Source organism: Tyto alba, unplaced genomic scaffold (genome assembly GCF_018691265.1).
Source record: "Tyto alba isolate M040663 unplaced genomic scaffold, T.alba_DEE_v4.0 Super-Scaffold_30, whole genome shotgun sequence".
NCBI classification, from domain to species: Eukaryota; Metazoa; Chordata; class Aves; order Strigiformes; family Tytonidae; genus Tyto; species Tyto alba.
Window position 1 is genome coordinate 5513128 of NW_024881305.1, and position 13105 is coordinate 5526232.

At 42.0% G+C, this 13105-nt stretch overlaps 1 protein-coding gene across 5 annotated transcripts; it reads right to left on the minus strand.

Moving 5' to 3' along the window:
* Nucleotides 1-570: 570 nt before the first annotated feature.
* EIF2D (eukaryotic translation initiation factor 2D) lies at nt 571-13092 on the minus strand. Of its 5 annotated transcripts, none has more exons than XM_042800141.1 (15): nt 12785-13092; nt 11762-11952; nt 10976-11059; nt 8730-8820; nt 7957-8064; nt 7038-7327; nt 6735-6852; nt 6240-6285; nt 5430-5533; nt 3367-3525; nt 2552-2641; nt 2351-2446; nt 1262-1382; nt 942-1116; nt 571-858 (listed from the first exon to the last, which is right to left on the minus strand). In XM_042800141.1, exons 1-15 carry the CDS (start codon nt 12838-12840, stop codon nt 797-799), a joined length of 1791 nt encoding a protein of 596 aa, XP_042656075.1. In that variant the 5' UTR covers nt 12841-13092; the 3' UTR covers nt 571-796. The 5 variants fall into 5 exon arrangements, with proteins under 5 accessions (XP_042656075.1, XP_032865450.2, XP_042656079.1 ...); XM_033009559.2 differs by having other exon boundaries at nt 571-836; nt 12785-13090; XM_042800145.1 differs by lacking the exons at nt 11762-11952; nt 12785-13092 and adding an exon at nt 9573-9738 and having other exon boundaries at nt 571-836; nt 10976-11063.
* Between the last annotated feature and the right edge of the window lie 13 nt (nt 13093-13105).

The window sequence follows — 13105 nt, forward strand, 5'->3', positions numbered from 1 at the left end:
CCCTCCTGTGGAACTTTTATGTATTAAGTCTAATATCCTTCCTAGAAGTGAACTTAAATGTCTTAACCCTACTGTAAAGTGTTCAGGCTTCAGCTAAAGAGGTACAGAACATCCGTGCCTGTGAAACCTGACCAAAGTGTTCGCCTTCTGTCAAATCCAGCTAAAATACTGAGAAATGATACCCATGTCTACCTGTGGTAAGTTACCGTTCATGTCATACATTAAAATGTATTTATATAGAAAAATAAGATGAACCATAAAAATTCAGCTACTAAGCGTTCACTCTCAGTGCTAGAATGTCTGATATTAATACCTGGAAATGTTTAAAAGGATAAAACCTAAAAGCAAATGAGTTTTACTTCTGACACAGAATCTGTGGCAGAGCACCCTGGACTGTTCCAGGACAAGGTGTTGCAATGCACTTTGCTTACGTTTCAGTGGAGGTTCTATTACCACGCCTTTGCTAAAAGATGCAAAGCAAGAATGCTAAACTAGCCCAAAGCCACTGTAGCCAGCAAACAGTGCACCATTAGGAACTTCTAGAAAATATTACGGAAAAGGATAACGATAGGGGTTTTATTCAGCTTTTTATTTTTATGAAAAATGAACAGCTGGAGCAGTATTGTTATCTGGGTGAATCCTAGACCTTGTAAACATCCAGGACTCATTTTTGAATGAGTAGGGCCTGTACATTATTCTTGATTTGTTGGCAGAACACTTCTATAAATAATGAGATCTGAGTAATTCCTGCAGTAGATTTTCCTCCTACTTCTTCCGGCCAAGCTTTGGAGCCTTCTCAAGGCCTTGAATATATTTCCGAGGTAGCTGGTATTCTTCTGCAACATAACCAAGAGTTCACTTCAGGCAAATATTCAGAGCTCAAGAATGAAAATCTGTATGTTGCTGTAACCAGTCCCAGCCCAGTTCCAGAAATGACTTACCTAGCAGCATCTTGGCCAGATGATGGATTTGGTTGCCTTGGATCTGGACCTGAACTCTGTCTTTTGTTCCTGGTACTGGGGTGATGGTGGCACTGGCTTGTACTTTTTGTTGCAGAACATTGGCCACACACTGTGGGTCTAGACCATACAGCTCAAGGTTCTTGATAATTGTTACCTACAGGTTTTAATAATTATTGCAAATATCACTGCTGTAGCTATTATTAAGTCATGTCTCATTCATCCCAGAAAAATGAGCTGCCAAAGCTGCTCTCAGAATCTGGGCTTCTGCTCAAACCCCCTAATTCTAGTTCTCCTTTTACCTTCTTATTTGATGATCTCTGTGCTATGGTTATGTCGATGGGCTCAATGTTTCCTTTCCTCACAATAGGTTCTTGTCCAAAAAACGTCACCTGGTGCAAGGGCTGCAGTCGTTCAAGGCACCTGAACAAAGTTATACATCCAATTAGTCTATACAGTACAGCAAGGCTGAGGTTAACTGTGCTTTTCCACTGCAGCCTCTCGCAGGTTTTTGAGACTACATGAAAGCCACCATTGTACATGTGAGAAGAATTTGTATCTTAAGAAGATAATGCATGATGATCTCATGCAAAGGTTTGCATCCTAGCTATTAAAAAAGGGACTGGCTAAAAAGAAAGCTAGTCTATTGACTCACAAAAATTATAGCTTAGATTGGTAGCATAGATACTAGTAAAATTTTGTAAGTTGGTTCTTGTAGAGGAAAACCTTTAATTTTGTCTTTAAGCTATTGTTTAGTTGTATTGTTCACAGATCAGTGAAGCAACTTCAGTTTAAAATTCAGCAGAAACCGTGTTACTGTCCCACAAGTAAACCTGGCTTCAGAAATAAAGGAAGCTGCTGGAGGTGCCTGAGACATGCTGTGGGATGGAGAAGCTCAAGGCAAGTAAGACACTGGCAATACTTAGGCAAATTTTTTCAGTATATGGAAACAATGGTCTTGTGTCAGATACTCAGGCCTCCTGGATCTAAAAGGTTGGTTTAGGTTAAAAAAGCAGAAGTTGAGCTGCCCATAAAGAGCAGGATGACTACTACTGCCTAAAAAGGGCATGTTCGGCTACCTATTGCAAAGGATAGCTTTATAAATATATGCAAACAGATTGTACACAGAGCCAGGCACTCTTTGTTTAGGAAGCTTTCCTTGATAAGTGGTTAGCAAGTAAACAAAAAACCCCTTACAACAACAGTTAATGCTAGACGCTTGTTAGATGGTGAAGAATCAGATTCTTCTTGCGAAGGTGTCCGGCTATTTTTTTGGTGTATTACTACTAGGAGGAAGTTACAACTTAAGTAGCAGCAGTACCATCTGGCTTTAAGTTGCATGTGCTAAATCTGTGTAATACCGAAAAACACTACGTAGGGAAAACAGTCACCTGCTCAAGAGGTCATCCCATTTAAGGTTTGAGATTTCATCTTGTTCTGATTTATCTAACAGGCAGTCGCACAGAATGGCATTCACTTTTACAAAGCTACAAAACAAAAACATGCATTAGAAGCAAACAAGTTCACTTTTTCCCCTCTAACTTCAGCATTTCCTGTGGAAGCAGGGTAGGACAACTTCCATGACTACTTACTTTTTGTTTGTTTCATCAACCAATTCATTGGTCTTCACATAGTTAATGATGATGTTTCTCACCTCACTGCTTGAGAGGATGCTGCCTTTCCTGAAGAGAAAGAAAACTTAACTTTAAATAGCTAGGTGTTGGGTTCTGTCATTAAGAGAGAAGACAGCAACTACCCTGACTATATTTGGTAGTAACAGCTCAAAATTGAAATACATCTGCTAGGGAGTGCTTTCTCATTACACCTCAGCTGCTGTGTACCAGATAAAACATTCATAGCAGTAATTAGAGAGACTCTAAACCCCTTGGGTTCTGGGAGCCTACTTTGGGAGGATGACCCTGACGACACCCCTAACTTCAGGGGGCTGTGTATAACTTGTACAAAAGTACTCAGTTGAAGGAAGCCTGCCACTGAGTGCTATCTAAACTACGTCAAAACAGATGAGATTAGGGCACAAGGAGGCAAGCGAGTTCTTTAAATTATCTGGGCATCTTCTTTTAAGTAAACCATACTGTGGGTGGGCAGAAAATGCCTTATCCAATGGCAAATTAAGACAATCGAAGTAAAATGTATCAATTTTGACACTTGAGCTATCACCTCCTTAGCTGTGGGAGAAGTGATGTGTGAGTACTTGCTGAACACAGTTGTCACAGCCTCTTATATTTCCTCCCTTTGTGAAGCAATGAATATATTCTTGATTCCCCTCACCTTTCCTGACAGCAATGCAGGGCCCTCCCCATGAGGGCTAACAAAATGGTAACAGCGTAAGTTTGTTAGACTCTCTCTTCACATAACAATGGTTTTATTGTACTTTTCCAGTGCTTACCTGTGTCCAGATTCCTGAAAGAGTGGGATCATTTTTGTTGAGACTCCATAAAGTGGAATGATTTCAGGAGCATGGTACGCTTGTTCTCTGTCTTCACTCTTGCTGTCTTGGGCAGCAGAGGCCGAAGAAAATCCTTCAGGTACTGCAAACGCTTTAATGCTGAAACAACAATTATTTGGTGTGAGTGAACGTGATTGGAAGTTATCACTTCCATTTCACTGAGAAACTAAAATCTAGCAGAGTCACGCAAAAAGCTTTCTGGTCTGTTGTACAGTACGCCAGTTCCTCCAGATGCATTCTACTGCAGTGGGGGCCTGTGTGCGTGGATTAAAGGACGTGTTGAAAGAACAGTGTTTTGAAGCATTAGCTGCAATTATTAAATTTGTCCTTGTACACGTTTCAAAGGTACACATAAATAAGCACCTTAACTCAGGTGATATTAAACACTTTTCACTATGAGTAAAGCCCTACATGTTGGGGAAAAAGTAAATCTCTCCACCTATTCTAAGCATATTTGATTCTCATAATTAGGGACAACTGCCATCACTGAAAGGATGCAGCCCCATTCCATAGAATTGTTAGAATTAAATTTAAAAAACTCCAAACTGTGCTCTCCACAAATGTACAGACATTTAAAAGCTGAAATGATTCTTTAGTGGTCACTGATAGACAATTTTGGAAGAGAGGAGTAAGAACTGTATCAGTGCAGGAGCTGGAGTCTCATTTCACTGACCGGAGCTGCAGATTCTGTGCTTGCAGGTAAGAGAACTGACAAACTGAGTTTGAGTATGCCTGCCTCCTAATGATAAGGCTAAGTTTAATGAGAGAAAAGTTAATGCAAAAAGCCAAAGTAATTCTGCTTCTTTACAAATACAGAAGAGAAGATATGTTTGGATCTACAGAAATATTCTCCACTCCATTAGTTGCCAAGGAGACGTGATATAACAGGAAGCCTCAGGCCCACTGGGAAATTCCAAGAGCGAGCTAATGTGCTGATGTGCAGAAGAGACAAGTAGGATGTTCTTGATGTGAGGCAACTACTAATCCTTAGAAAGATAAAAGAAACACACATAGAGGAATCAGGTAATAAGTAAAGGAAAGGGTAAGAGTATTTGTGCAAATCAATATGTATAATGGAAAAGACAGCATTTTTTTTAAATTTTTTAAAATCACAACTTTGGCTTCTGATTTTGCAAAGTGCTTGATTTGAGCCTGTATGACATTCTGAGACTGTAGTTTCAGGAGCATTTATTCAGCAGCACTGTCACCTTTTTATTGGAGTTACTGTTTAGACAGGTAAGTGCACTTCAGAGCTCAACAGTGAGTTGTCCCAGCCCATGGATGGAATGGGGAGGGGGAGACCTGCTTAAACTGGAAGGGCATGAAACAGTCATACCATTATAGTCACTGTTAAATAGATGGAAAACTGCCTGATGGGTTTCAAACCTTCTTGCCTCCACTCCCCCAACAAACTCATGCAAACTATCAAGACACTGTCAAAGAATGTGCTTTTTAGTGACTGCTAACAGGCTTGATACTGCACCTCTTTTATTAGCATCCAAACTGGAAGCCAGAAGTTTGTCACTGTAACACTGCAACAAATTGCAATGAATTCAATCCTCCTTAACATTTTCAAAGCTGTTTCTCAGGCAAATTTGTACACCCGCTACAAGGATAAAGAACCATATGCAACTTTCTCATCATTTAACAGTCCTTTTTGATCTTAAGTTCTATGGATGAATGCACAACTAAGAAGAAAGGAAAGGTAGAAATCATGACACTGTCATTCCACTTTAAGCATGCTCGATGCCACTGAATAAAGAAGGAATAGAGTTTACCTGGAAGAACTTTACAAGAGCAGGAAACATAAGCAATGTTGTACAGAAGCGAGGTATAAAAGCCCTCCCTCCAGAGCATATTAAGATTAGGCAATGAGGGCTGCTACAGCTATTCAGAACAGGAATTCAAGCAGAGTATAGGTAATAAGAGTTTGGAAGGAGCAGATTCCGCCCTCTTCTTTCCGAGACTACCAACTCTTTAAAAGACCACAATATTCTACATACTCTGGATGCTTCCAGTCCACTTCCACGATACTCTCCACACCTTTATTCAGCTCCTTCACTTGTAAGATCTTCTGGTGCTGCATATATTGTAGGAATTTAGAGAACTGAAAGAAGAAACAATCAGAAATCTGGAGTCAAGCATTTTAAGTTCTTGTTCACGTGTTTCTGACTGCCCTAAAGTTACTCGCTAAATCAGAAAAACTTAAAAAAAAAAAAACAACCCCCCACCCTGCACCTTTGCTTCTCTGAACACAGCAATTGCTAAGGAGCAATGAGTGCCTCTGGCTCTAAAACAGAGTAAAAGCAAGCGTTCCTTTTGTAGGTCTGCCATCTGTTTGCTCCGTGACATTCTTAGCCAAATCACAGTACATCTCACAGGGACTACTGTGAGATCTTTGGCAATGCACTTGGTCTTTGCTTGTCATCTACACAACAGGGACAACATTGTCTCCTTTCTGTTAATTTTTGTTTGTTAACAGCTTCTGAAAAGGAATGGCCTCTTCTCGCAAGCAACTGAACTGTCCAAAAAGATGAGAACCCTTTAACAGCTATTACAGTACGTAGTGGCAGACAGCATTAGCTGCATTCAAAGCAGATTAATGCTCATGCTTTCAGGACAATTACTTTTCTCCTTGGATTGTGCAGGAGCAGAGAGTTGAGAAAAAGAACTTGGCTTTTAAGAACAGCTTCAAGGGTTTTTTGTTAGTCTGTTTGTTTTACTAGCACTTGAACAATTTTGACTTAAAACTTTTTCTCTCCTTCCATTTCTTATTTAAATTAATCAAAAAAAAAACTACAGAAAAATCTCACCTTCTTATAGCTTGATTTCTTTATGTCCAGTTGTTGTCCAGCAGGGCTATAAATGGATTTTTTAAAAGTTCTTTAGTTATAAGTCACCCTTCATTTCTTCTTAAATCTTGCTACTTATGCTAGAAGTTTCTTAACAGCGGAAATACAAATCACACAGAGAAAGAATTACTTCAAACAAGCTAATAAATAGAACATGATGAGTGAAATTAGTGCTGATGTTCCTGTGGGTAAGCAAACAGCCACTTAAGTGACTAAGCAATCTTGAAACAAATGTCAGCCAATTCAAGTTAGCTACCAAGTGCATATCCTGGTCTGGACATCCCCTACATCAAAGCATCTGATGTACGAAGTAAGCATAATCTTCGATCACCTTAGATATGGACTGAATTTTACTTCTGAGTCAAAAACTTCATCCTAAATATCACACTTGTTCTCTGCAGTTTTAAAAACAAAAACCCAGCATGCAAATCCAAAGACAGTCTTCTTATCACATACCAGCATGAGAACATATGGCTGCGTAGAAATGTGCTGGTGAGCAGAGGCAGATCGGACTTCCTTACTTTGCATTTTAAGGCGTGAAAAAAGCACTGATTAAATAATGCATCCATTTGCTCTGCAGGGAAAAAAAGGACAAGTAGGCGGTGAGTAGTCTGTCTTTCAGAACACAGCACTTGGTTCTTTCAGACCACACAGAACTGTCCACCCCCTTCTCACAGGGACCACAGTCATCTAGATCATGGGTATGGGCTTCAGCAAACCAAAGGGGCATAGTTTGGTTTCACTAGTATGCAAATATACCTTGTGGAGTCCTACTGTCTTCAGCTTCCTGCTGAACCTCTGTGGTGGCATCTACAGCTGTTTCTGCTGCTCTGTTCTCATTGAGTTCCTCCTTTCCCATCAGTATTGCACAACTGTCTTGCTCCTTCAGGGTCAAATCACCAATGTCCACATGCTGCAATGGGTCAGTGGAGAAGCTGATGACAGGCTCTTTGCCCTCCATCTCTTCCTCATCTTCAGCACACTCCTTTTCAGCAGAATCTGTTACCAAGGGAGCTAAGGTAGGAGGATAAGATTTGTCACCATATTCCCTATAAAAAGAAGAAAAAGCGTAACATAGCTTTCTGTTTATTGCTTTGAAACTCATAGGACACTGAACAAATGTCATTGGCAGATGCACAGATCATTTTCTGCATTCTCAAAACGATAAAATTTACTTTTAACTCATCTTCCTCCATAAACTCTATGTTCCCCTCATGAATCTTTATTTAAAATTGAGCAGACTAGTTGAATCCAAATGCAGAGCAATTCATTTATTTGGTTGAGACCTTCAGAATTGACTGTTCTTAAGTGAAAACAATTCAAAGTTCACCTTTGATAGAACAAGATTTTCTAAAATCAGAGTCACAGGGATGTTCTAGCTTTTTTTCTACAATAATCACGCTGAGGTTGAAGGACCCGAATTGAGTAAATAATTCGATATATCTATTTCCAGTATGTATATAATAGATAGATGTCATGACAGACACCTGCTTCTGTCAGAAAATTGTGGTCATCAAAAACATGTAGCTGAAACCTTAATAATGGTCATATCTAAGCTGTACTCAAATAACTCAGTACGTTGAACTAACAGATTAAACTTATTGAGGCAAAGATACTGATTTCAGCAAACACATAAGACTTGTTATACATTTTACCAAATGCCTGGCAATATACCCACCAGAGGTGATCCATGTAAGTATGAAACACAGCAAAGCCCTTCCCTTTCATTCCAGCAGCCAACATCTCCGCAGTGGACATAGTGGCAACTGCAACTGCTACTGGAGCTCTGGGGAAAGAAGGGAGTATTACAGCAGGACAGCACACATACACTGTGCTGCTTGGACAGAGACAGGCTGCCATTGTGATATACTGAATTTCTTTTACCATGTCCTTGTTCTTTACAACCTGCTTTTTTTAAAGCATCTAGGTATTTTCTGGTTTTGTCCCATCTTTCTAATATGTAAGTTCTTCCAAAGAATCCTACGGATATGTGCAGCTATGATACTGAAGTGAAGGCTGTGCAGCGACACATTCTTTACTTTAACAACATACAGAAGCATACGCACTGCCAAAAGAGACTAGCAGTGGGGGAAAAAAAAAAAAAACAGTTTTAGCACAGCTCCCTCACTCCGAATTTCTTCATAGACAAAAAGACAACTGTGCAGAATACAATCTTTTGTTGAAAAAATTACTCTGTTTCAAATCAAATTTACCAGCTGTGTCCCCACAGGTCCAAAAGAACCAATTTGCAAAGCTGTCCACCTGAATTCAAACATATCCTAACTCAGAAACTTATGTGGATTCTTTTTTCTGCTGTATTTTCCATTGTTTAGATCCACAGTGCATCAGATGCACGAGAACAATTCTGCTCTTATTTCCTCAAAGCCTTCCTGTAAGAAAATAGAAACTAAAAATTAAATGAAGCTAAGAAAATATATGAATCCTCTGTACCTGTTTCCCAAGAGGGTGACAGCACAGAGCGTGCCCCGCTCTACTTGAGGAAAGCCAGAAGATGGCACTACAACTCCTGGCAGCATCAGATCTGAAGAAAAGAATAAAGCACATCCATCTCTCAGTGAAAGACTCAGCCACAACCTCCTCCACCCCCATCCCTCCTGTTACTCAGCAAAAACACAAGCCTGTTAATAGCTGAACTCATGCCAGATAAAACATGATTCTCTGTCTCTCCTAGTAAGGCAGCACTTTTTGCTACCACCCTGTGGAGTAAGGGATCCAACTCACAAAGGTGCTGGGCACATCCCAAAAAAATGCAGAAGAGCTAAGCATGCTCAGCCCCTTGCCCTGTCAGGCCAGAAGGGAGTACTGGCTTTAACAGACAGGTCCAAGCTCCCAGCCTAGAGAGCATTACTCTTCATTAATGACATGGAAAAAGAAAGGAACAAGGAGATGTGTCTGAAACTACCCCTTTACTCTTCCCTGTCCCAAGGGCAGGTTATCCCAGCAGCTCTCCCTCTGCAGAGAGAATTGCCTAAAAATTGCCACTGCTGACCCAACCCTCCTGATCTGTCACAACAGCTGCACTCAGATGTGAACTCTCCTCAGCATGAGGAAGCAGCCTTAACCATCTCCTTGCTAATCTGGACAGAAACAGTACTCCTTGTTGTGTGCTTCCTTCTGCTTTCCATACCTGGGATAAACAGGCTGGCATGTGAGCAAAGAACAGTTTTCCATGCCGCACATACAACATCACGTCATCACCGAATTATGTAAAGAGCATCTGCTCTCCCTCATAGCAGCTGTAATTGTCTAGAGCTTGCAGTCTCATGAACTGACCTGTGTTCCATGGTTTGGTTTTGAAGGCATCTCACTTTTTTCTCAGCATCATAGATTTAATGTGTATGCTGAAGAAGCCAACAATATTTTTCCTCCCATTCACTGTCACAACTATTTTCAGCAAATCTAGAATGAACTCTGCAATTGCAACAAAGGCTCCACATCTCTGAGGACAGAAATCACATGAGGACCTTAACCTGACAAGGTAAGTAGCATTATGTAAATACGTATGTTATGTAAATAACCAGGGCAGACAATAGATCCTTGAATTCACAGAAATAGCATGAATAGCGCTACCTTGCTTCTCCTCTTTGTAACTGAATGCTTCCTACATCTGCTCCCTCCCTCCGTGTCTGCAGCCCTGGAGAGTCTCATGCCTTTCCTCTTTCTGAGATGTGGCTCTACCTCTCCCTCTCCCTTTGTTGGACATTGTCTTGGTGGCCAGCTTATCTTTGGATCGTACCCAGAGGTAGCCTGGTTGCCATGGGAGATGAATGACCTGCAGCCCTCTTTCATCAATGTCCTTCCCCCATTAGTAACACTTTTTTTTTTTTTTTCCCCCAGAAACTAGGTCACTACAAGTCAGCAGCAAGGCTTGCTCAGATGTCTATCACAGCTACACATTCAGGCACTTTATTACCCCAAAAGCAAACAAAGTAAACACAGGGACTTGAGTTCTACTTTAGATATTGTGTAATGGAAAAAAGACATCTCTTCCTACACATACACTTCCATTTACAGACTAAGGCTGCAGTGGCTGCAATTTAATCTTTTTCTGGTTGAGCAGTCCATCAATTTAAAGTTTATAAAGACTTGATTCTCCTGAGTCTGAACTGAATCCAAAGCAGGTTCCAGAAAATAGACTCCTTTCTTGTTAGTCTTGATCCATAATTAGGTGGTAGAGCCAGTAATCCAGGAATGCAAATCCAACCTCACCTGCACAATACACAATTTACTTGACAGTGATTACAACTGTAGGTTCCAATATAAACTCACTTCTTATCCATAGTGTAAGCTAGTTCACCTCTGAATTGACAAGAAGTGGGGTGGCAGCAAAGGAACTCAGCTGCTCAAGGAAAGTTATAAAAGAGACAGACTAACAACACGGGCAGTTCTGTGTTCCAATTCAGAGTTGCTGATCACCCTGAGATTTCCAAATCTGAGACTCCCACATGGAACGGGTTACTGCATTTAAACAGCTTAACCTACTTTGTTTCATTCACAAACTTTTTTTTACAGGTATTTATTTTCTTTTTTAGGACATCACCATGAACTACTTTTAAGTACTTATTCTTTGTATTTAGTTTCAGGTGTGTTTTTGCCACTGGGAAAGATAACATGTAAAAAGCCTTGAAGACAACCCCTTTTTGCAATGCAATGTGACAAAGTTCTAGTCCTCTTACCTGCTCCTCCTGCTAGTTTCTGTAGTACAGGGGGCCATGTTGAAAAAGCAGGGAGAAGATCTGGGTAGAGCCACAAAGTGTATACTGTCCCAAAACAGAACCAAATTTAAAGATACATCATTAAAAAATTCTATAGGTATTGCTTCTTCCCATCTTTAAGACTAAGCAGGACAACACTAAACACTCTCCTGTTACCTGGGTAATCCAGAAATCTGACATCAGAATAATCCTACAATAATTACTAGATGTGATGGAGAAAAATAAGCTGCTAGTTAATGCAAGCTCCTGTGAATTATTATAAAGGATGTAGATAAATGTTTGCATTATTTTCCTTAAATCAGGGACACTCTGAGCTAAAATGCTACCCCAACCGGGAAGAATTGCTGGGTATGGGAAAAATAAAAGCATATAATACCAGAGCAATTCATTGCCTAATTCCAGGGCTGCCCCAAAGTGTGGACATCATGCTTCTTGGAATTATACCTTGCAGTGGACAAAAGAGATAAAAAGGGCTAAGATGCTAAAATATGACTTAAAATACTTCTTTCCTGGTTTCTAACATCTCAGCACCTCGGTTTCCTTTTTTTTTTTTTTTTTTCAGAGAGAGTCCTGAAATGCCCCTGATTTCGCAAAGATGTTGGTGGAATAAATGCACTAAGGATTATGAAATGTAGCAATACTACAGTGATAGGGTAAGTACTTAAGACAGACATGAATAAATCTTTTTGGGAAAGGTTGGTGCCCATCAAGTAAAGCGGGAAGATTATTCTAGTCCATTCCCCATACCTGTTGGATACAGAGCTTTCTCAATTTCAAACAGTATTGGGTTCCTGTTATTCATGTAAACAGTGACGGCCTCCCCTTTGTGACAGTATATTTTGATGACATTAAGCTCTTCCTTGTTTGGAATAAACTCAGTCAATTGTTCTGCACTAAGGTTAGGAAAAGCTGCTGCAACATCAGTTCGTAGTTTTCTCCTGTAATGATAAAATCACAAAGGTATTACAAAACTGTCTAGACCATCCCTCATAATAAATCCTAGATCAGTAGTTACTATTTTGTTGGCTGTTCTTGTGACGAATCCCACTTTTTCACAGGTTATCTGAAGCATTTGTGTATGGGTTTACAAATGAGAGTTACGTGCTGGAAGAATACTGGGAAAAGGCCAAATATGCTTGCCCTGCTCATATTCTTTCTTAAACATCAGCTCCTGTTGCTGTCTTTGCCTCTGTCTTGCACTGATTTCATTACTGCTCTGAGCTCCTGAGCACTAATCTGGGAGTGCCAGACTTGTCACTGACAGCTGGCACAGAGGAGCAGGGGTGCTGCCAGATTTCCCTCTTCCCCCCCGGTTTTAACAGATGTCGAAGACATGGTGACCGGCACAAGGTGGGTTAGTGTGGTCATTCGCAGAAGCGTCAAGCGAATCTGAAAGTCAGCCTAGCATCCCTATGCAGGAACATAAAAGTCCAGCAGGATCAGCTAGGCCTCCGCGTAACCATTTATTTAAATCTCGTTTAATTACGGCAGCACCTTCAAGCGAAAAGCGCGGTTTGTGTTCAGAGCGGCAGCTCGTGTTTATCCCCCACGCGAGGTGAAAGCAGTCACAGCTCCCCGCCTGCCCCCAGCCCGGATCTCTGCGGGAGGCCCGGCCGCTGCCCCCGCCGCCTCCTGCACGGCACCGGGACCGGCACCGAACCGCGGCGGTTTCGGCCCAAACCCGCCGCGCCCCGCGCCCGCCGGGGCAGCGGGACCGAGCCGCTCGCCACAGCGGAGCGCGGCGAGGGGGGACTCCGGCCCGGCACTCACCGATCGGACCCCTTGATGGCGGTGTTCGATCTCACCCGGAACGCCCTGGAGAACATGGCGGGCCCGCGCCCCGGCCGCCGCCGCCGCCGCGCTCCCCTCAGGCCGCGGCAGCCGCCATGCCGCCGTCCCGCGGCGCAAAAGCGTCCGGGTGGAAACCGCCGCCCCGCTCAGACCCGCCCGCCCCGGGAGCTGGGAGCGGGGGGCGGAGGGGGGTCACTCCGCAGGGCTCCCCGGTCTCCTCCCCGCGTGGGAGGCGATCGCCGTGACGGGCGGCGGGTTGTCATTGAACGGAGCCGTTTCCCAAACGTGCTTTGTGCCGGG

Excerpts from the sequence above, each read along its gene's own strand:
- EIF2D (XM_033009559.2), bottom strand. The coding sequence starts at position 12,840 with ATGTTCTCCAGGGCGTTCCGGGTGAGATCGAACACCGCCATCAAGGGG. Across the intron at positions 8,065-8,729 it reads GTCACCCTCTTGGGAAACAG|AGCTCCAGTAGCAGTTGCAG; the intron begins GTACAGAGGATT and ends TTCTTTCCCCAG. Across the intron at positions 837-941 it reads TCTGGCCAAGATGCTGCTAG|AAGAATACCAGCTACCTCGG; the intron begins GTAAGTCATTTC and ends GTTATGTTGCAG.